Source organism: Agelaius tricolor, unplaced genomic scaffold (assembly GCF_023055355.1).
Source record: "Agelaius tricolor isolate 1412-34295 unplaced genomic scaffold, bAgeTri1.0.p SCAF_5, whole genome shotgun sequence".
In the NCBI taxonomy this organism is placed as follows: domain Eukaryota; kingdom Metazoa; phylum Chordata; class Aves; order Passeriformes; family Icteridae; genus Agelaius; species Agelaius tricolor.
In genome coordinates, this window is record NW_027269265.1 from 55,276,557 (window position 1) to 55,299,614 (window position 23,058).

The following is a 23,058-nucleotide window of genomic DNA, read 5'->3' on the forward strand; positions in this document are numbered from 1 at the left end:
CTGTTCAAAATAAAGGGGATCACTTCTTACGTGGTGTATTTCTATTTCTCATGTGCAGATTTTGAGTGCTTCCATTTCCAAGGCTTCCTTCTTTCTGTATCCCAAAGATTAGTTGTTTGGCTTCTGGGATGAGAACAAGGGTGGGAGAGCCTTAAGAGGAAATCTCTGCCCAGTTGAAGCTCTTGGTGATAGATCCCCATATGAAAAGCCTTATGAAATGTGACACAAACTTGCTTTTTTATTTTTGAATACATGTGACAATTTTAAGAATTTTTTTCCCTTTCTCCTTCCACTGGATGATTTAAGCCCCACCAATAAAAAAAGAAAAAAAAAAAAAAAAGAAAAAAAAAAGAAAAAATAAAAAAAGCAGACCAATGAAAAGACTTGAATGCTAATTTCAGTTGAAAAGAAACAGCAACACTACTCTTGTGAGACAGTTCTCAGCAGTGTTCAGCCTACTGGTCCTGATCAGCCTTTCCTTTCCTGCCTGCTCCCTGACCCTCTGTGACACTGAAATATCCACTTCTAGGACAACCTTCTTCCTAACCCAAAGGCTAAAAGTTCTTCGCTCTCTTCTTCTCCTGTTTAAAATATCATCCTTGCATCAGCCAGATCTACTGTTTAGAGGGATCAAAAGCTCTTTTCCTCCTGCCTTATTCCCATCCATATCAATATCCAGTGCTCTGAGTGCGCTGCTCTCCCGTGAGAGGTAAAATTTAAATCCCTAAATACAATACTTGGGGTAGTAACACCAGCTCTAGATCACCAAAACCCTGGGGATTTTTCAAGTCTGCAGTATCCTAATGAAGTACCTATCCTTGTTTGACAAATAATGAGTTATCTGGGAGATGGAGCTAATTGCTGAAAAGTAGCATTGCTCTGACTCGTGTTGTGGAAGCCTAGGAGCCAGGCTGAGGTGTTCCACTCACAGAAATGCCACAGGCTATGAAACTAATCCTAGTTTTGGTGAAACTGCAAAGGAAAAGACACTAAATGAACATGATACAGGCAAGCAAATGCAGTGGAAGGCATAGCAAGGAAAGGTGTTGGTGTGATTCCAGTTTGGATTCTAGTAGAGATTCCAAACTCAAACTCTCCTGGTGGCTTGGGCTAGTGATTTAATTTCTCTGTGCCTTGGTTTCATAGCAGCAGAAGGGGCAAAGGAGCTGTCAGGCAATAATTAGTGGATTATACTGTGCTTCAAGGTCTTCCATGTGAGGGAGTAGCATTTTGTATTTAATGCTGATGAACCTTGTTTGTGACCAAAGTTGGAGACGGGGCTAACACCAGCACTCAGCTTTGGAATATCCTGATTAAACTTATCCCTGTATTTTCCCATCACATCATGCAGTAGATCAGAGTCCCAAATCCAAATGTTGAAGTTCTCATTCAGATTTGGACTTTGCCTATTTTTGGTCTGCTTCTGACCATGACTAAATGCATTCCCAAACTGTCCAGTTATTAAAAGAAATTTAAAAAAACCAAACCAACAGAAATGCATATAAAAGTTTCACTTAAACAAAGGATGCAGTTAGCAGTGCTAGCCTACAAGTCCAAGAGTGTGAACAAATCAGGATGTTATTATATAAGGAGCATAGGCATGAAAGAGCACTTCTGGAGTACTTGTTATTGTCCAAAATATCACTGAAAATTCTGATGACTAAGTACAGTCTGCTTATCTCTATTTGAAACAGTGCTCTACGGATTCACTATTTCTAAAGGTCTTCTTTCCATTTCTATATAGATATTCTCCCTTCACATTTTGAAGGTTTGAAGAAGAGGATTGTTTTTCGAGTCACACTAAGTAAACATTAAATGCATGCAGGCTTAAAACTAAAGCATGCATGTTATGTAGCAGCAATAAAAAGTGCTCGGCTTGCACGACTTATGATGCTCAAGCGTTGCCTTGTTAAAATGCCAAAAAAACTTTTTCTTTGCATTTTTTTGAAAAGTAAATCTCTTCCTTTGACCTTGCAATACTTAACTTTTCCAGTTCTTTGAACAAGTGATATTTATTTTACTGAATGCTTTTATATTACAGATAAGGTGGATGAAATAGTGCCAGTTTCCAAGCCATCAAGAATTGCAGACAATGCAACTGTGGACTCCAGAGTGGCAACTATAAAACAGCGGCCTTCTAGTAGATGTTTTCCTTCAGATATGAATGTGAGTGGGAGCCACAAAGCACTGCTTTATTCCTACTAATGTGTCTAATTCCTTGATTAAATATTGCCCAATGCTTTGTAAGGGAATAATTGACATTAATACTATAGCACCTACTAAAAATTAAATGCCAGAACTCTGAAATTGCATCATTCAAGTGCAGAATTTAATCTTACAAAATTTTGCAGGTAAAAAAAATAACTGGTTTTATTGCATTTTGGACATACTTTTCCATTACCCACCTTAAGCTGTTGCCTTGTAAATAATATCAACACATTCCACTTACAGCTGCTGTCCTTTCATGAGTGTCTAAACGAATCCCAGCCTTCCCCTTCTCTCCACCTCCTCCCCAGAAATAACCCCAGATCCATTATTTTCATAAGAATTCTCAGTGAAAGTGGTAATGGATGAGGCATTATTTCCACATGGGAGCGACTTTCATGCTTTAATGCTGTTGGGGTTTCTGTTTGCTCTTTTGTAGTCCATGTATGAGAGACAGGGTATTGCTGTGATGACACCCACTGTCCCAGGGAGCCCTCAAGGTCCTTTTCTGGGTATACCTCGGGGTACAATGAGAAGACAAAAATCTATAGGTAAAATGCCTCTCTTGTATGGTTTTGTTCATTAATGGCATACTTTTGGTAACTTTGGTTCTTTCCTAAAGTGTGTTTCTCCAACATCTTTACCCCAGTGAGTTGCTGTTTAATCTTTATACAAAGTTCATGAGAAAAGAAGTTTGTGTGTAAGGTGATGTGATTTCCACATTTGGCAAGTATGGAATTATAATTTGGTTATTTTCTTTAGAAAGTTCCCTATAACAAGAACCAAAAAAAAAAAGATCAGTACAAGACTTTTGCAAAACATTAAGGCAAAATATGATCCATTTTTCCCCTTGTTATTGAAGTGAAAGCATTGTAATTCTGTATAGTTTACAAAGAAATCCTGTTGATCAAATTGACTAAAATTCACCTTTTTTTCATTTCAAATTATGGCAATAGATGTTGTTACAATAAAGAAACAAAGAGCAGACCAAATTTGGCTTTCTTTGTTCTTGTTAGTAATTTTAGCAGTGACTTTTATCAATTTAGAAATGCATTATGCTGATGTAAAATTATCATCCAAACTATCCCAGTATTACCCAGTTTATTTATGTTAAAAGCCATATTTGTAATGATATAATGTCATCTTTTGAAATGCAACATGATGGGGTTTTTTCCCAATAGGATCTTCACAGTCCCTTTGCTAAATTTCAATTGCATCTTAAAAATTCGTTAAGTTTCTGAGTTGTTTTATTATATGCATTGTAGAGTATTGGAGCAAGGCAGAAGCAGCTCCTCTGCACAGAATATCTTCCCTGTTCAATAGTTTTCAAAGAAAATATGCTTTTCTACAGCCACCTTGCTGATACAATAACCCCAAACATTTGCTTATGCATCAGTTTAATTGAAATTCCATAACATCCTTTTCAATCCTGGCACCTGGGATGTCCAACAGGAAAGAATGATTATGGTGGGAATCAACCTAAAGGCCTCTTTTGGAATTTTGCATACTCCCCATTCCGTGGGGAATGCACCCTGGAATTTTGGGTTGGATGTAGAAATAGTACGGTGTGGGGGATCCTGGTGGATGTGGCAGTGTTTTAAAAGCACTCTCTGATTTTTCAGGAATAACAGAGGAAGAGCGGCAGTTTCTGGCCCCTCCTATGCTGAAGTTTACCAGAAGTCTTTCAATGCCTGACACCTCTGAAGATATCCCACCACCACCACAGTCCTTACCTCCCTCACCACCGCCACCTTCCCCCTCTCTGTACAACTCCCCCAAATCCCTGACCTCCCGGAGCTACGGAACGATCAAACCTCCATTTAACCAGAATTCAGGTGCAAAAATCTCTTTGGTTCGGCCCGAGAGCGTGGGGACGATGATCAGGGACAAAGGGATCTATTACCGGCGGGAGCTGGACCGGTACTCCCTGGACTCGGAAGACCTGTACAACCGGAGTGCCGCAGCTCAGGCCAATTTCAGGAGCAAGAGGGGCCAGATGCCAGAAAACCCCTATTCCGAGGTCGGGAAGATCGCCAGCAAAGCCGTTTACGTGCCGGCCAAGCCAGCCAGGAGGAAGGGGATGCTGGTGAAACAGTCCAATGTGGAGGACAGTCCAGAAAAGACCTGCTCTATTCCAATCCCAACCATCATCGTCAAAGAGCCATCCACCAGCAGCAGCGGGAAAAGCAGCCAAGGGAGCAGCATGGAGATCGATCCTCAGTCTTCGGAGCAGCCCGGACAGCTTCGGCCTGACGACAGCCTGGGAGTCAGCAGCCCGTTCGCAGCAGCCATCGCAGGGGCCGTGAGGGACAGGGAAAAGAGGCTGGAGGCGAGGCGCAATTCCCCGGCCTTCCTCTCCACAGACCTGGGAGACGAGGACGTTGGATTGACCCCACCGACACCACGGATGAGGCAGTCCAAGTTCACCGAGGAGGCGATGTTCAGCGGCGAGGATGGTTTCAGACAGCTCATGTCGCCATCTCCGATCCCCACCCCCAGGGAGCCCCCCGAAAACCTTTTTAACAGCAGCGAGCCCAGCAGCCAGAGCGACTCAAGGACATTGAACGCTCCGTCCAAAACGAAAGGCACTGACAACAGTATGGTGGCAGCCAAGCCCACGAGTGCTCCCGGCTCGGATAGCTATGTCCACCCGGTCACAGGGAAGCTGCTGGATCCAAACTCCCCACTTGCCCTCGCGCTCTCTGCCAGGGACAGAGCCATGAAAGAGCAGACGCAGCAGATTCCAGGCAAAGGGGACGCAGTCAAAACCGACCTTAACAAACCGCTTTACATCGACACCAAGCTGAGACCCAACATGGAAACGACTTTTCCTGTTACTGCCACTGTCACCAGGCAAAATACCCGCGGCCTGTTGAGACGGCAGGAGACTGAGAACAAGTACGAGATGGATGCAGGGAAAGAAAAGAAAGCTGAGGAGAAGAAGAACATGTTGATAAACATCGTGGATACCTCGCAGCAAAAATCAGCTGGCTTGTTGATGGTGCACACAGTGGATACGGCGAAGTCAGATGATATGCCCGAGGATGAGGAGGAAAAGGGAGCTGAGATGGAGCCGAGCCCTGAGAACTCCCCGCCAGAGAGGCCAGAGGGCAGCGAGGAAGCGGAGAGCGAGCTGAGCGTCCCTGCTGCACCCGAGCCCCCAGCTTCTCCCTGCAAAACCATCGTGGCCGCCAGCTCTGTGGACGACCCTGTCATCCTGCCTTTCCGCATCCCCCCGCCGCCCCTGGCCTCAGTGGACATCGACGAGGAGTTCCTGTTCACTGAGCCGCTGCCCCCTCCCTTGGAGTTTGCCAACAGCTTCGACATCCCCGACGACCGCGCGGTGCCCGGCTCGGCGCTGACAGACCTGGTGGCGCAGAGGAAGAACGGCACCCCTTCTCCCAGCCAGCCAGCAAACTCCTTGGACGGCAAAAAGCAAGTGGGTCTCTCAAACTGTTTGCCTGCATCCTTCCTGCCACCCCCCGACAGCTTCGACAACGTCGCCGACTCTGGGATCGAGGAGGTTGACAGTCGGAGCAGCAGTGACCATCACCTAGAGACAACCAGCACTATCTCAACGGTGTCCAGCATCTCTACCTTATCCTCGGAAGGGGGGGAGAACGTGGATACTTGTACAGTCTATGCAGATGGGCAAACATTTCTGGTGGACAAACCCCCAGTACCTCCTAAGCCAAAAATGAAGCCCATAATCAACAAAAGCAATGCACTTTACAAGGACGCGCTGATCGAGGAAACTGTAGACAGCTTTGTGATCCCTCCTCCCGCTCCGCCCCCGCCTCCCATCAGTGCCCAGCCCAACCTGGTGAAAGCTGTCCCCCAAAGGACATCCAAGCTTTGGGGGGACGTGCCAGAGGTGAAAAGCCCGATTCTCTCAGGCCCCAAGGCTAATGTCATTAGTGAATTGAACTCAATACTCCAGCAAATGAACAGAGAGAAATCCTCAAAGCCAGGGGAGGGATTGGAGTCGCCAACTGGAACGAAAACTGCGAGTCTCAGTACAAGGTAAAAGTAATTAACCAAATCATTTTCTAAAAAGGCTTGATCTTTTTTTTTTTTTTTGCCATCCCTTTGCTATCTTCTCCTGTAAATCACATAGATAAAAGAAAAGTGTACTCTGTATTTGCTTAACGAATAATCTGTGTCAAACAAGAATTTCTTACACTGTCAAGCATTTGTGTTGCCTACATGGTAGGACAAGAGCTTTCTCAGCCTTCAACTTCAAGGTTTGCACATACCTTTCTGTTGTTTTGATGTGAATTTCTTAGATTTCTCTTTAATTTTTTTTTCTCTCTTTAATTTTTTTTTCTCTTTAGTTTCTTCCCTTTTAAAATGGGGTGATAATTTAATTTTTCTTCAGTCTCATGAGGTATTTTGGCTTCAAACAGGTAAAAAGTGTTTTTGCCAAGGGTTGCTTTGCATTCACTGTGTGGTCTCATTTGATTCATGCTGAGACCTCTCCTAATCCACTTAATCATAAAGTATTTCAGAGAATTGCTCATTAAAAATCACTTTGCACTGTCCATGTTATCACTAAACCAGATCTGTATGAAATGTGGACATAATATCCTGAAATCCACAATTATTAAAAAGAGAAAGCTAATTTTGTATGTTTCAATAGGAGACTGAGATATTTCTTCTTGCAAAAACACCATGCTGGCTTAGATTTTTAAAAAAAGGTGCCACCTAAGTCAATTTTATTAGAATTATTCTGGTGGTTAATAAATAGCATCAGCTTTGGAAAGCTGATGTACTTTGCAGGCATGAAGATAATTTGTTTTTAAGGGAAGGGTGTCTTTGCTGATTGCAAAGATTGCTCATTCAGAAAACAGTGTGATCCATAGCCTTGGCATCACACAGTTAGATATTATTTCCTGCAGGATGGAAGTCATCAAACTGGTGACAGTGATGAAATTCAATTTTTAGAATTGAAAAATGGGAATAAAGCACAGAAATTCTGGAATTCCTCTCAGTGGCACTTGACTAAACGGAGAAGAAATTGAGCTGGGTCTGCAGGAAAAGCCTTCATACATGAAAAAACCCCACATTATTTTTGCTAGATGTTGATCATGTTTCTTGTTAAGCCCCATGAGCGTGTTGTCTGTAGCTTCATGTGTATAACATTATTTATCAGCTTCTATTTTTAAACTGAAAGGTACTTCCAGGTTACAGTGGAGATCTTTAGCATCCCTATTTTATTAGAAAATAACCAAGGCTACCAACTACAATGCACTGTAAATATGTAAAAGAACTCTCATTACTGAGAGGAAAATGAAAAGTAGAAGTAAATTGAAATATTTTTTTTCTGTGAAAATACATTTTTAAAGGTATAAAGGGTGGGGAAAACTTGAAAAACTATAGCACTTCCCTAGAGGAAAGCAAACTGTTATGTAAACAGAAGTAGCCCCATATGTTACCTTTTAGAGGAAGAGCTGACTTAGTGTTACAAATTTATGTTGGTTTTTTTTCTGTCCTTGAGGTTTTTTAATTTTTCTAACTTAGCTTTGGCAAATTACTGCATCTTCATGATGGAGTACAGAGGCTCAGCTGCAGGGGGGGAAATCCCCACCCAAAGCATTATTTCAATGGGGCTGAAATCCTGCTTCTTCCCTGAAAAGTAAACACAAACACTCATCTTTGCAAGCTGGAGAGAGGATCTGGGATGTAGCTGAGCCCAAAGAGCTATGAGGGCATAAATGGGATGAGTTGGCAGTGGCAAAGAGCAGCAAAACTCTTGGCTGTCATTTGACTGTGGGAGAAAACGACACCTCCACAGCATTCCCAGTGGGAACAGGAGACAAGAGGGCTGGGTTTTGTTTCCTGCCATTTTCCTGACTGATGTGATTGCTTCTTAATTATGAGCTGGATTGGAGCTGCTAAAACCACCAGGAAAGGATTTATTTTTTAAGCAAATAATAATCCAGGAGATAGCAGAAGAGAGCCAGCAATCTACAGATGCTGGAAGTGTGTTTGAGAAGGTGCTGCAGGCAGAGTCTTTTCATCTCAACCAGGGTAAGGCAGAGAGATGGAAGTGGAGATGTTCACTTGTGGAATCAGAAGCCCCGTGGGTTTTCTTCACTGCTTTTACTCCAGCTTTATCTCTCTGAAAGTTAAATAAATTACAGCCTTTCTAGCCCAACTGCACGACTGACACAATTTTTTTACAAAGCTGTCAAATATTATGACCAAGGAATACCACCTTGTGAAAATTTCAAGTGTAAAAGCTAATGTTTAAATTTCAAAGGTAAAATTCCTGGAGTTCCTTGGTATTTTTTCCCCCCTAATACTCTAAAGCTTATAACAACCAATTGTTGATCTTGCAGCCCTTCCCTGTGAGGTAGCATTAGAAAGGGACCAAGGAATTTTGGCTCAGAAAAATCAGGGATTCTGCTGAATTAAAGAACAACTCGTTAGCTCTACAAACAGAGCAGTGATAATAAGTGGGCCTGTTCCTATCCTTCAGCCAAGGAGAAGGATTGGGAAGAGTTATAAATAGGAACAGCATTCACAGGCTCGCTTGGGCGATGTTCGCAGCACAGGCAGCCTGATGAAATTAAAAATATGTATCTGCTTATGGGGCCATGCATGAAATTATAGGCCAGGTTGGAATCCTAAATTCCACTAGGAATTCTCTTTGCACAGCCAGTAGATGCAAAACTGGGGCTCACTGAAGGCAGTTGCCCTGTTAGGGTGGCACAGGGGTGAATTAAACTACTGACAGTGGGGTAATGACTGGCTGCAGTAACACATAAAAACCCCTTCTTTGTGTGTTTTTGATAAATGGGGATTAGGGAGAGATCATTCTATGGTCCTGAACAGCATTTCTGAATTATTACATTGAGACCACCCTAAACTTGCTTTTATTCTCTGCATCTTGGTTTATCAATCATTTTCCATGGTGTATTTATAGTTTTCCTGTGGTTCTTATGGAGACGCCGAGCTTCAAGATTTTTAAATAGAGCATGGAAACGCTTGGCTGGAAACCATCTGCTCCTCCATCCTCAGTGGTAGTGGCCAGCCTGTGGGATAGGAAAAAGGAGCCCAGCAGGAGAAAGGAAAAGAGGAAGAAGTGAGAGAATGCCCTTGCTTACTTTGTATTAACTGAAGTGTAATTAAAGAGTTTGATCACGAGGTTCGGGAAGAGAGCTCCAGATCCCACTCCCAGTTTTGGCCACCTTTTACTTTGAGGAATTATGGCCATCAGTTGTGGTGACAGAGGTTTTAATCTGGTTTATCCATGTCCTCCTGCAGGCGAGGAGGACAGGACATGTCAACCACAATAAATGCAGCAGTGCTGTAAATCCACTTGAGAGGCCCCTGGCTTTTATAAGGAGCTGATGAAAGCACGGGGAGAAGAGCAGAGCAGGGCTTTCACTGGGAGAGAGGAGGAGTGTTTGTTCTGGCTGTGACCCTGCAGTCCTGTGGCAACATCAGGAGGCAGCCCCTGAGATCCAGGGCCTGAGGCAGTGTGGCTGAGGCAGGATAAACCTGGGGGCTGCCAGGGACACACAGCTCAGCCCCAGGGAACACAGCATCCTCCCTCCCTCCCTCCCTCGTGCCTCTGGAGCACTGATAAGGGGTAATGAACAGCAGCTCCTGCTGCTCTCCACCAGCACCACACCAAAATGATCCATGGCTTGGCCAGAGGGAGAAACACATCCAGTTTTTCTGTGTTTGTCCAGCTCTGTTTGCACAATCCTGCAACCTCTGGGGCACATTGGCATCACTGCTGGTGGTGGGAAATACTCATGATAAGTGTGGGAGTTATGGAAGATGCTGTGGAACTGAGTCCTCTAGGAAGAATAACCTGCACTGTGCTGGAATAACAAGTTTTAAAAGTGAAACTGGCCAATGATTTTGGCCATCAATGAATTAGTTTTTTTCATGAGTATTTGGAGAAGTTCCTTTTATTTTTCCACAAGCAGGTAAGGTAGAACAGAACTTAGCGGTGAGTCCTTTACAGGGAGTGATCCTGTGTTTGGTTTATGGTAAAGGATGTCTGGGTTTGGCAGAGGATGAAATAAGGGCCTTGGTTTTTCACTTGCTGCTCTCCCATTAGACTCATTTCACATCGTTAACTGTTTGCCAGCCAATTTCACAGGATTGCTTGCTTTGTCAGTGATTTCTGCAGTGTTTCAGTCATTCCATTTTGTCATTTTTATTTGCTGTCATGACTGCTGTTGTCAGAGGAGGGCCATGCTGAAGTGCCATGAAGTAAGTGCCAACCATAAAGCATGGACTATTCTGTGTTGTACATTCTGCTGCTTTTTGATGCTCACCCATTGTTATTGCATTTCAGTGACTTTGGTGGTGACTGTGTTTCTCACAGTGCAGTGTGGATTAGATCATCCTAATCCAGAAATGGTAGCCATCCTAAAATGGGACCTAGGATGTCATCTCAAGGTGAAATAAAAGCCACACTCATCAGAGGAGTACTCAGAAAATGTGTTGCTGACATGAGCACATAAGACCAGATCCCGGAATGTGTCTGAGCACCTAAACAAGGGGCAGGACTTTTCAGATATGGCCAGATTCTGCCAGATTTTGGGAGGTGGAGGGGTGGAGAGGGATGGTTAATACAGTTTTACACACCTGTGTGAGGCTAAAAGTAAAGACAAACCAGCCTGTGTGGTCGTCTTGTCCTTGAAAGCTGTGGAATTCCCCCCGTTCTCTTCCAGCTTCCCTTTCCCCTGCAGTTATCCAAGCAGAGAGGGCTGAGGCTGCCTCCTGGCCTAGCACCATCCCCTTCCTGCTGCTTTCCAGACATTTCACATGGAAACTCCTGCTCCTGCACAGACAGACTCCCACAGCCCTTCCTGACTGTTCCTCCCTGGCAGCAGACACGGAGCAGCTCTCAATTCTTCTCCCCGGAACAACGCCCTTGTGAGGAGCTCTGCATCCTGCCAGTCATCACATCAGCCCTTGTTCTGCACCTGCCCCCAAAACACACAGCTCTTGCCTTACTTTCCTGCCATGCAATTTGCCTCTGACAACAGAGTAAAAAAATTAAGAGGTGAAGGCAAAGTCTGGGGTTTGTGCGGCCTCCAAGATCTGTAAGAATTTAATTTCTTGCAGCACCCCTATACAGCTTCTTCATTCTTGGTTTTAAAAGTGTTTTCCTTTGATACAATGGAAAAGCTGTGTCAGAACCAGCAAGTCTTCTGGAAAGTTCTGGGCTAAAACAGCTCCCAGGAGCTGAGAATGATATGGGGGTTTTATTTTTCCATGGGAGCTGCTGCACTGATTTGCCTCTGATATTAAGTTAACAGTAAATTTGAATCTTGCAAATATAATTTAAAATTTAAAAGAATTTTTTGGCTACAAGCTGTGCTGATGGCTTTTATACTTGGAGGCCATGTGGTTGTGACATATAGGTTATATATTTTGATTTTAATATGAAGCAACATAATGGGCATTGCAATCAGTGCAGGCTCACAGCAGCAAATGTTTATAAATTACCACCATATGCTGATTCTAATAGAGCAACATTTATTTAAAATAATTATCATATTTTCACCTTTTTTTTTTAATGAAGTTTGGGGTTTGGCAGGTTTCATATGGATTTGACATGTTTAGGATAACAGATGATCAAATAAGGCATAAGAAATTGTGATTAAAAATGATTAAAGATCTGGAAACCCCGTAACACAGCAAACCCTGCCTGCTCTCCAGCTGGAACCTGCTCCCTCCTTATTGACCAGGCTGCCAACCAACCATAAAATGCAAGACAGATGATGGTTTCAAGGCTGTGTCTGCACCCCAGATCATGTGGGGAGATGTCATATATTATAATTTAGGATGCATAGGAGTTACATAAATATCCTTGGGTTTGTTTTTTTTCCCTTGGATTACAATTACAGTGCAGCACAAAAAAATGTAGTTGATAGGGCAGGTGGAAAAGGGGGAAAAGAACATGGGAAAATAATCTTGGAGTGAAAGGCATGGAACTGAAAGCCTGGCAGACTTCCCTGAGCTTCACCAGGGCTGTGCCCATGCCATGAGATCTGAGTACTCACACGGCTCTGAACTGAGTTGGTGTTGAAACCTCTGCAATCAGCTAAAAAAATCTTATCCCTATCTCAGAGTTTTGTTTTCATAATCATCAGCCCTGAACCTCTGGCTTGGAAAAAGCAAGATGCTCTCAGTTCTCCTGCTGCTGCTTGCAGCCGTGTGAAGCCAATGTTTTGATCCAGGCTGACAGGAAGCAAAGGACCAGGATGCCTGGGATGCTTTGCTCACCCTGACAATTCCTGCCCATGAGGCTGAGAAAGTTAGGGAACACCAGCCAAGGAATACTTCAAATGAGAGCACAGAGTTTATTTTTGGGGAGTTTGTTTCTTCTGTCTTAACATCCTTTATTTAATTTCCTGAACAAGGCTGGGCAGGGAGTCTTTAAGAGGAGCAGTCTGAAGGAGAAGCAGCAAAAATGAGTTGCAAAGCACTGAGCCTGGAGCTGTCAGTCAAGCAGTAGAAATTATCTTTCATCACCTGGAATAAAAGAAGGTGTATTTTCATCATCCATTTGATCTTGCCACAATGGGTGTAAATACAAAACCCTAATTTCTAGTATTTGCAAGACAGGAAAGTTAAGTAGAAGGGTGATTGCAGGTACAGATAAGGGATTCATTTCCCTATTTATACAAAGCTCATTCTTGCCATCCCTGGGATAGCACTACCCCAACCTTTCTCAAAGAAGGCTTTTTCTTGGTTTTAAATTATATCATGCCTTAGTAATGAGTGTGAGACTCCTAGCGCTAAGGTAAAGGAGGTGGAAATAACTTGTTCCCCTTGGTTAGTAGAATTTAATAGTCTCTTGCCACAGACTTTTTATTTATAAGAATGCTTAGCTCCAGCCTTGGAAGACAATGAAAGCCATTAGGTGCCAAAAACATCACAGGGAGCACTCAAAACCTTGCCAAGTGTTTCCTTTCTGTGTTAAATTACAAAGCCATAAGTGCTGGAAGCATTGCTCCTACTGGGTTTTAAGTGAAGTACCAATCTTCCAAAGATATCCCCTGTTCCCATTGAAATCCATGGAGCAGCCTGTGGGAAATCAGTGGAAATGTTGGTGTGAATTAGATGTGGGTTCTCCCAAAAGCGATTCTCAGTGCTCTCCTCATGACAGGGAGCTTTATTTGAAGGGGACCTGCCGAGCTGTCAGTGTGGCAGAGCTGCACCTCCCTGGGCTCTGGGTTGGTGTGAAGGGCCAAAGCCCCAGGGGTGATTCAGGGAACACTCTCAGGGCTCTCCACAGGCAGCAGCCAGCCAGGGAATCACTGTCTCCAGCTCAGGGCTGCAGTGGGGGAGGAAGGGATTAATAACCCCTTTGGTAGCACTGCCCCATGTTGCCATTACCCTGCTTTTCCTTCATCTCCTTCAGTTCTTTTCTGCACAGCAGTGCAGAATTAATGCTGGGCTGGGTTCATGGGAGCATTTCCATCTGACATCATGCACCCAAGCATCCTCAGTCCTGCCCAGGCCTGGGGACAGTGTGGCACTCAAAAACAGAACTCAGAAACAGAGGGCTTGTGTCAGGGTCTGCACAGCAAATCTCAGTACAGCATCAGCCACATCATCCTCTGGACTCCATGGCATTGCTCCCAGGATAAATAAACTCGTCCTTTGGTCTGCAAGTGCTTTAGACTAGTGGTCTGAAGGTTTTCCCAGTTGGCAGGTTATTTCTGAAGTGAAGAACTCTGGAGCTCCAGGCATGCAAGGGCTCTGTGGAGTGTCCTGAAGTGTGCACGCTGACCAGCAGGCTCTTCCCATGGGAGTGAGGGCTGTGGGGTCAAGCCTTTGATGACATGAACAGACCCAAACCTTCTAAATTTGCTTCTGTAGCCAGCAGGCAGAAGCAGAGGGTCGTGTTCCTTCACCCACCCTGTCAGGCTGGGCATCAGAGCGAGCCTCTCAGCGAGGTTCATGCCTGCTTCATTCCTAATCTGAAACTCATTTTCTTTAGGCAGAACTTGACCCCAGCTACATCACCTCCAGTCATGCACAGGAAAAAGAATTTTGTCTCCTTAATTTTGTGGTGAAACTGCCAGAGTGTAATTTCTCTGTGGAAGGAAATAGACACTGAGATGTTTTAGGCACCTTAGAAGAATTGTTTTATGTTTAAAGCATGGATAGAAAGGGAAATAAGAGCAGGTTGTTCTATAAACTACAAACATGCTGCAAAATTCACTGAGTGAAGCCCAAAGATCCAAAATCCAGCATTCCTGAAACTTTCCACCACTGCAATTATTGGCTATGTTATGTGTAAAGCCAGAACTGAAGAACTAAAGGATTCCAACCCTCCACGTAGCAAAGGGAAGGTCAACTCCTGGTCGTGCTTTGCTGAGAGTACAAAATGCTCGTGTGCTTGTTCCACTCAGCACTTCTGATTTAATTTGGGAACAGGTATTAAAAAGGGAGAGATGTGCTCTGGAAGCATGTTTTTTCCTGGACTGCTCATAAGCAAATGTTCTGTCTTTAACCTATGGCTTACCATTGGTGCTGGTTTCTGGGAAAGAGTCGATGATACTGTTTTTGTACTTGTAGTTAAAATGTGAAACTCCCCAAGCACTGCCATGCTGTAATGACCACGTGCTGGTGGGGCCACGCTGGTGGCCAGCAGCTCTAACTGTGCCTGTCTGTTTGCCCTTGCAGGAGCACGGAAGTCATGAGTACTGTCTCAGGTACACGAAGTACAACAATCACTTTCACTGTCCGACCCGGAGCCAGCCAGCCGATCTCACTGCAGAGCAGGTCCCCAGACTATGACAGCAGGACCTCAGGAGCAAGGCACGCTCCCAGCCCTGTGGTTTCACCAACAGAGATTAATAAAGACATCCTGCCTGCTCCTCTGACTGCTTCTGCTTCAGCCTCATCTCCTTCTCCAACTCTGTCCGATGTATTTAGCCTACCCAGCCAGCCCCCTTCTGGGGACTTATTTGGCTTGACCACAGGGCGCAGCAGGTCTCCTTCTCCCTCCATATTACAACAGCCAATCTCAAATAAGCCTTTTACAACTAAGCCTGTCCACCTGTGGACTAAACCAGATGTGGCAGATTGGTTGGAAAGTCTAAACTTAGGTGAACATAAAGAAACATTTATGGACAATGAAATAGATGGCACACATTTACCAAATCTACAGAAGGAAGATCTGATAGACCTTGGAGTGACTAGAGTTGGGCACAGAATGAACATAGAAAGAGCTTTGAAGCAGCTGCTGGACAGATAAGAATAGCTATCTTGCCTCACAAACTTCTGTTGATAACTAGAGATGGGCTGGTACTGACATACCCCAAATGCCTTGTCTGTCTGCGAGTGCCAGCAAAATTGGGGGGGAGGGGGAAAACAGATGAATTCCTGGTACTCAGGAGATGTAGACTGTCTGCTACATGCCCAAACACAAACCTAAAGATGCTAAAGAAGTGGGGCCATTTTATTTCAAAGCTGTGGGGAGATGTGAGAGAGAGACAATTGTTAACTTCAAAACTCTTGATACTGCCCTTGGCTGGGACCGTTGTGTGACAATTTTCTTTTAAAATTGCAAACATTTCAGGGTTTCTTTGACTGACAGAAAAAAAAAATTGCATTTTATTTTATTCTCTCCTTGGCATTCAGTCTCCAAGCAGGCTGCCTTCCCCAGCCCTTGGTTCATTTTAAGAGGACAGGTTGCTCCATTACCACTCAAACCCAGTTTTATCAGTAGCAGGGATATTGAGGCGGGCACAGGAGTTCGTATTCCTCTTTTTTTACTGGCATAGCTCCCTGATCTGTTGGCAGTGAAGCTGGTTGTTCTGCTGGGGTCAGTCCAATGGTAACCTTGCTCTGTTTTACCTAGTATTTCTTTATTTCTGCAGTGGTATTTAGCACTCTTCCAAGGTGGCAGAACAAGTTCAGTGCACGCTCCATTGACGTGGCCTGTAGGATGGTGCAGATGTTGAGTAAAGGCTGAGGAGGGACCACACTTAGAGGTACAGCAAAGTGAAGCTAGTTTGAACCTGAGACCCCCCCCCCAACCAGTTCTCAACCAGCTCAGCTGGTGCTGAGTCAAAATATGAACTCCATGAGCCAGGACAAACTTTGGTGTGCAGGCACAGCTTGGGACCTGACAGTGAGACACTGAGAGAGGCTGGGCCCTGGGAGGTGCTGCTTAATTCAGTGAGTGGTAAGTGCCTGGGTATTTTGAACAGCAGGCTGAGAAGGAAGGAAAAGAGAGATGAATGTTCCCATTGAAGTCAGTGGGAAGTGTGCCAGGATCTGAAGTGAGAGAGGGATTTCAGCCTGTTAGGATGGAAATGCTTCAGATCCTTGAGAGGAGGCAGAGAGGTGATGCCAAGCTGGAAAGAGCTGTCGAGTGTCTCGGGGTGTGAGGGCTGGGGAGGGATCCAGGCTCTCATTTTGTCACTGCTGGCAGGAACTGGCTCTGGACAGGGACAGAGGGCTGGGCACAGCCCATTCCTTGGCACGAGAGGTGGGAGCACCCTGCCAGAATCCAGGGCTGGGAGTGGGGCAGGCAGAACTTTCCGGGAGACTTCCGTCAGCAGGGGAGAAACACCCATGGCTGGTTCACACGGCTTTGTTTTTTTTTTAAAAAAAATATTGTTATTATTATTTTTTTCAACTTTCAAGTTAACAAGTCTCTCTCTGCATGTTTGAACTCCCCCTTGTAATTAACACCTCTGAATATCTGTGAGTTTTGTAGGACTTTCTGGACAGAATATTCAAGATGTTCAAGGTGGGTAAATTGGGTGTGGATGGCTAAACTGCCTCCCTACCAAACTTTCAGGTTCCCTTACATTTTGCAAGGTACCTGAACTTTCTTTCCTTGATATGGTCCTTGATATGGTCCAGCCTATCTCTAATTTTTTTATTATTGTGATTATTTTTTGCTCACAAACAAGTGTCTAATTAGGTCTGCAACAGCCCTAGTATGAGTACATAAAGTTTAGCATTTTAAATATCTTTCTTTACTGCAAGTTTAAATAGTTGTACAGATAGTTTATAAGCACAATATTTTAAGAAAATAAGTGGCTGGTCTACTGGGCAGCCTTTGTGCCACTTCAGTGCTAGGAAGTTAAAAACAGAAAAAAAACAAACAAAAAAAAAGAAAAAAAAAACTTTTTGTGGTTTACTACTATTTCTGTGGAATAATTATAAAGTCTTGACCTTTTTAAAATCAACCTCATTTGGATGCATCTGAACCAGCAGAGCTGTGTTATATTTTCTATCTTTGCTAGAACTTCTACAGAGGAGGATGAATATTTCTTCAAAAGTGGTTACAGTTACCAACGCATTGGAAACTCATAAAAATCAACTTATTTAAGCCTCCTGCCCCCTTTATGGAACAGCAAATCTCTTGACTTAACATCTGTTACTGCACTCTGTTTGTATCTGGGGAGTTCCAAGGAACCTTGTCACAAAAACGAAGCACTGAGGCTGTTTTGCTGTCGAGGAGTGCTGAGTTTTTCCATGGGAGGTGTAGAAAATGGCAGTTCCACTCAGATAGGTCGATGCAGGCAACTTGAGGCCATCACACACTTTAAGAAGTGAAAAAAAAAAAAAAAAAGAAAAAAAAAAGAAAAGGTAATTTAGCCATCTTTTGTCTTCCATTTGGTGATACGACAGAATTCAGTAAATAAACCACTGATGCCATGCTCTCTTTTTTTTTTTTTTTTAATTTTTTTGTTTGTTTGTTTCTTTGGGTACAGTTGCTATTACCTCTATAACACATGCCAGAAATACGTTAGGAAATAAATACAGTAGTAAAAGAAAAAAAAAAAAAACAACATAGAAGTTGACTTTTAAAGCTGCTTTTTTTGGATCACAACCTTCTTCTGGTTGGTTGAACTTGCCCTGAGCAAGGCTGACACACCCAGTAACTCCCAGGTGGGACCGTCCCTTCCTCACACAGGTGTGGCTCCTGCTCGGGCATCTCTTCAGGTACTCCAAGAGCAGGTGCAAAAACGAGCAGGTCAAAGAGCTGAAAGGGAATAGTTTTATTTTTCACCTTGTGTCCTATGAAGCAAAAAGGTAAGGAGACCTGAGGGGACCTACTTGGACCACCAGAATGCACCTCTGCCAAGTCGAGTTCGGTCTCCAGCTCTGAGGGGTGGTTTGAAACAAAAAAAAGAAAGCAATAGTAACAGATAACGCCGTGGCCTCCGAGTATTTTCACCAGGGGGGAGGAGAGAAGACCCATTTCTTTCATGCTACTCTGATAGTGAAAAAACAAAGTCATTAGAGATCTATGATATTCTGGGTTTTAGGATCAACTTTTGTTTATATACTGTAATTTAAATAAATTGCATTTACATGCCTAGTTTCTGTAATATTTGTGTATACAATACCAAAATCTTACAAGATGTAAATTGTGTATAACTGCACAGACTCCTTGCCCTAGGTGTCTGAGAACATTTTAAGTTTAATTCATATATTATAAAATGACTAGATGTGACTGTTGATTTACAGAATTTACATATCACAAAGAAGTTAATTATTTGTGGTACTTAAGTTAATAAAAAAATAGTGATTTTTTTTTTTTTCTTTTCCTCTCCGTTCTTAGAAAGCATTACCCAGTTGATCTGGCGATGATTATGTGTATGAGCCACAAATATTGATAATTTTTCCATTACATTTTTTCTTTTCTTTTCTAGATACTAATATGTTTCTCGCTATAGTTTGTGTAACAACTTGTGTTCACGTTATCTATGTTGCTGTAATTTTTGTGCTTTAATTCCTCTTATTTCGACTGATTAAAAAAAAAAAAAATCAAGCTCCTGTAACTTGCACTTTTCCCCAATCCTTAATACTCTTGTATGGCAACCAAAATTACTGTAAGAAATAAATATAATATTGCACTAAGGGTGTGGTTCTGATTGCAAACAGAGAACACTGTCTGGATTTTTATTAAAAAAGAAAAAAAAAATTAGTTGCCAAAAATATTTGCAATTTGTTATTGAAACCGCATAAAATGCTTTAACAAAATGTAGATAGAACTAAGGGAAATTTATTGATTTATTGTTGGGAAAAGCATTTCCTGGTTATTCCTTTTTTTTTTTTTTGTTAAAGCATTCCTTATGCCTGATGTTCTGTTCATTTACTGAATTTCAGGGGTCACGCTTGAAATCTGGAAAAGCAGGAAACTTTGAAGGGGACAGGTAGAAAACTGCATTACCTGATTTTTATTTTTATTTTTTTTAATTTTTTTTTTTTTTTTTTTGCCTTAAGGTGGAATTCCGAAATGCGTGGAATGTTCTTTGTTCGGGTGGAACAAAGCACAGCCCCAAGCTTCAGTGCTGCTGCTGCTCTGCGATTTCACAGGCACTGAAAAGTGGGGGTTTAGGGATTTTATTTTCATTTGGGGCTGGGTTTTCTCTGGGGCAGAGCAGCTGTGAAGAGGGGAGGAGGGAACAGCGCTCCTTGTCCGACTTTGTGCATCTTGTGACTTTGAAATCTGTACCAGCGGGCTCTGTTTGTACTGTGAATAAACAAGGCTGCAAATGGAAAAAAAAAAAAAAAACAACCAAACGAAAAGAAAACAAAAAACCAGGAAACAATTCTCATCTTCTTTTGGCTTAAGTTAAAGATTTGTTTTTCTGTCTTTAAATGGTGATGCAATGAAGAGTATTTTTTATTTTTATTTTCTAAGATATTGGAATAAATGCCTAGAACCGTTGCGATTTGGTTTCATACGTTCCTTAACTATGAATCTCTTCTCAGCTGTCATTCTAGCTCATCATTTTTGTAGCCCCCTGTTATTATTTCTCTCATGATTTCCCAACAACAATTACTTGGCAGCTTTGTTTTGTTAAAAACATAAACTAGAACCAGCCTGTTTGGGTTTTTTTTTAATTTACTTATTTCAGGTTTTGTGGCAAACATCTGTGTATCCAAATAAAGTCAGGTATTTCCAGGGCAAAACAAAGAATGCTTTGCAATTGTCACTGCTTGTTGGCCAAAGAAATGAGAAGAGTTGATCATTGCTGTCATTGTGTATCAATGTGTTCTGCTTTATTCTTTGGTTTCTGTATTTTTTTCTGTATTTTTTTTCCTGTATTTTCCTGCATTTCGTGGACTTTCATCCCCTCTGTCCTTGGCTGGGCCACCCAGAGTAGCACGATTGTAACAACGCTTCAGAATGTGTGTTTTTTTTAAAAAACAAAACAAAACAAAAACAAAACAACAAAAAAAAATTGTATGTGCCTTATAATTTTCCACCTGGATCAGCTACACTGTATTTCACATAAAAAGCTTTATCTTCAAGGTGTTCAGTACCTGACAAACAGAGAGTGCTGGGGTTGGAGTGAGCTCTGTGTCACTGCTTTAGGAAACACTGAGGAGCTGCAGTGACTCAGACCTTATCTCGCCACATTTTTGGCATTGTGAGCCTGATTTCAAGTCTTCTATTCAAATCAGGCGAGCAAGAGGGGGAAAAGAAATGAGATGAGACTGTTATTTTGGGTTCAGTTCACTGCCATAAATCCTGGGTGGGTGGTACAATTGACATGGGCTGTGTTTCACAGACGAGGTAACAATGATAAATAAATAAACCAAGTGGACTCGATGCCATTAAGTCTGCCACAAACTGGTTCTGTGCCACTGACATCTAGTGGAACCTAATGGACACTGTCTCAGAGCAATATCAGACCTTTAAAAATATTTATTTATTTATTTACTTTCAACTACTGTCATTCTTTCTACAAGAAGCCGTTTTAGAAAATTTTGTACTGTTGTTATTTAGGTTGGCCTGAGTATTTAGGCCTTTACTATTTTACAGAAAGGCTGACTGTATAATTACACAAATTATACATGAATGAGAAGTCTTTAATGTGTTTTCTGGTCTCTCTGTGCTTATGTTTTCTCAGTTTTCTGTTTTGAACGTCAGCATCTCCATGTGATACTTCATTTGCATCCGGCATGGTTTTTGATGGGAATATAGGTTTTGTCTCCAGTACTGTAAACCTTGGACTGTTTTGAACCATTTCTGACACTACAACCTGATGAACAACAGCCTGTTCAGCTCCAAATTGTGAAAAAAAAATAAAAATAAAAATAAAAAAGAGTTTTGAGGTTAGGAAGCAGTTCAGAACAGCTGGGGGGGATTGCCCTGATGTGCTTGCAGTGCTGAAGTTTGGTTTCTCCAATAAAATTCCAGTTGTTTTTTTCCTCAGGACTGATGCCAGGAGGAATCCGTGCACGTGTGTGTGAGTTCTTGTACGCTTTCAATGTAAAGGTCCTTGGGCAGCCTTAGAAAACAATGTACAGATAGGACACCAGTGTTGCATGTGCTTAAACCTGTACTGGAATCAATGTCGCCGTGTACCTGTTTGCTTTGGAAATCTGAAGAGAATACAATATACAGAAACCTCAAAATCTACCTCATGTTTTAATGGGTTCTTTTCCACTGGTGCTCTCCTGTTACCTGAATGTCTCTGAGCATTCCCTGCTGGGTGCTGGGAATGGCCAAGCCGGGCTCTCCCTACCCAATCCACCCCTAGAAAACCCCGAGTGAGGAACTGCTGGGGCTCTGTCATTCTTCTGTCCTTTTGTTGTGACCCTGTGCTGCAGCTTGGGGTCTCCTTTGGGGTCAGACCTGCAGTGGCAAGGGCGAGGTGAGAGCTCCAAGAGATCAGACAGAAAGGGGACTGAGACAGAATTCACTTCTCATTTTCTCATTTCTGTTATTGATGTATTTATCACTTACCATTTACTTGTCACAGTGCGGACAAGTGAACAGCAATCACTTCGTTTTTATCTGGGCATAGTCAAATAGTGCAGAGAAATACTATTGTGTTTAGAATTCTTTTCCAAGCTGTGCTGCATCCCATCTCTCCATTTGCTCTGTCTCAGCAGTTTTCTTTCCTTCCAAAGCAGTGGGTGTCAGCTTTAGTGTGTGCTGCATTCTGTAGGTTCAGCTGGCTGACCTGTCAGACTTTCAGTGCCCCAGCAACAGAACATTTACAGGTGCACACTTCACCTGAGGTCATTTGAAATCTCTCATTTTCTGCATCACAAACAGGGCACAAAGCAAGGGCAGGTGACTCCCTGAAGCTAGTTTTCAATTCCTAGGAAAGGAGTCTTCTTCCAGAGGCCAATTCCTCCCCTCTCTGTGCATTTGGAGCAGACCCTGGACACACCTTTGGCTCTGTCCTGTGGGCACAGCTCCAGCCTCTGACCTTGGTGCTGTTCTGCCGCCCTTGGGGACAGAGCCACCCGCAGCAGAGATCGTCCTCTGGGTGCTGTCTGTGCTGCTGACCAGGCTGGTTTATCCCAGGGAAAGCCAGCTGGAAATCCCAGAGCCACGGGAACAGGGAAAATTTGTTTGTAGCACATGCACGGAGTGGAGAATCCCGCCAGGAATTCCACGGGACTGCTCTGCCGAAGGGGACGGGGAAGAAGAGAAATTTGGCTTGGCAGAGACATGCACACAAAAGGGCAAGGAATTTCCTTATCCCAAGGAATAAAGCTCTGTAGATGCCAGCAGCTGGAGGGCATTCCCAGGATGTGAATGGGACCAGCAGGATAAGGGTGGGAATGAGCTGGGAGAGGAGCTTGGAGCAGGGCTGGGAAGGACTCGCTCTGTTTCACCCCAGGATGGGGAGGCTGGAAGGAGCTTTCTGATTTTTCCCCTCCTGTGAGGGGTGAACTGCCAGGGGAGGGGGGTGACCTAAGGGAATGCTGGCTCTGGAATGACCCATCACCAGCTGGGGATGGATTCAGGCTGCAAACTGGGAGGGAGCCCAAATGGGGAGGAGAATGGGGCTGTGCTGGGGGATCCTGTAGGAAACAGCCCGGGATTTATTCCTTATGGCACACAGCTGATCCTGGGACACCTTCCTGTGA

General features: G+C 43.4%; 1 protein-coding gene across 8 annotated transcripts in view; it reads left to right on the forward strand.

Annotated features, from left to right (window-relative positions):
- SHANK2 (SH3 and multiple ankyrin repeat domains 2) overlaps positions 1–21,592 on the forward strand; it is a 249,330-nt gene extending 227,738 nt beyond the window's left edge. For 4 of the 8 annotated variants that reach the window (XM_071428345.1, XM_071428347.1, XM_071428348.1 and 1 more), the window contains 5 exons: positions 1,745–1,804; positions 2,042–2,166; positions 2,645–2,756; positions 3,828–6,228; positions 14,875–21,592. In XM_071428345.1, coding sequence (XP_071284446.1) covers positions 1,745–1,804; positions 2,042–2,166; positions 2,645–2,756; positions 3,828–6,228; positions 14,875–15,448 — 3,272 coding nt within the window. In that variant the 3' untranslated portion in view covers positions 15,449–21,592. The remainder of the gene's footprint in view (positions 1–1,744; positions 1,805–2,041; positions 2,167–2,644; positions 2,757–3,827; positions 6,229–14,874) is intronic. The other 4 variants (XM_071428342.1, XM_071428343.1, XM_071428344.1 and 1 more) reach the window with 1 other exon arrangement.
- Positions 21,593–23,058: the final 1,466 nt, after the last annotated feature.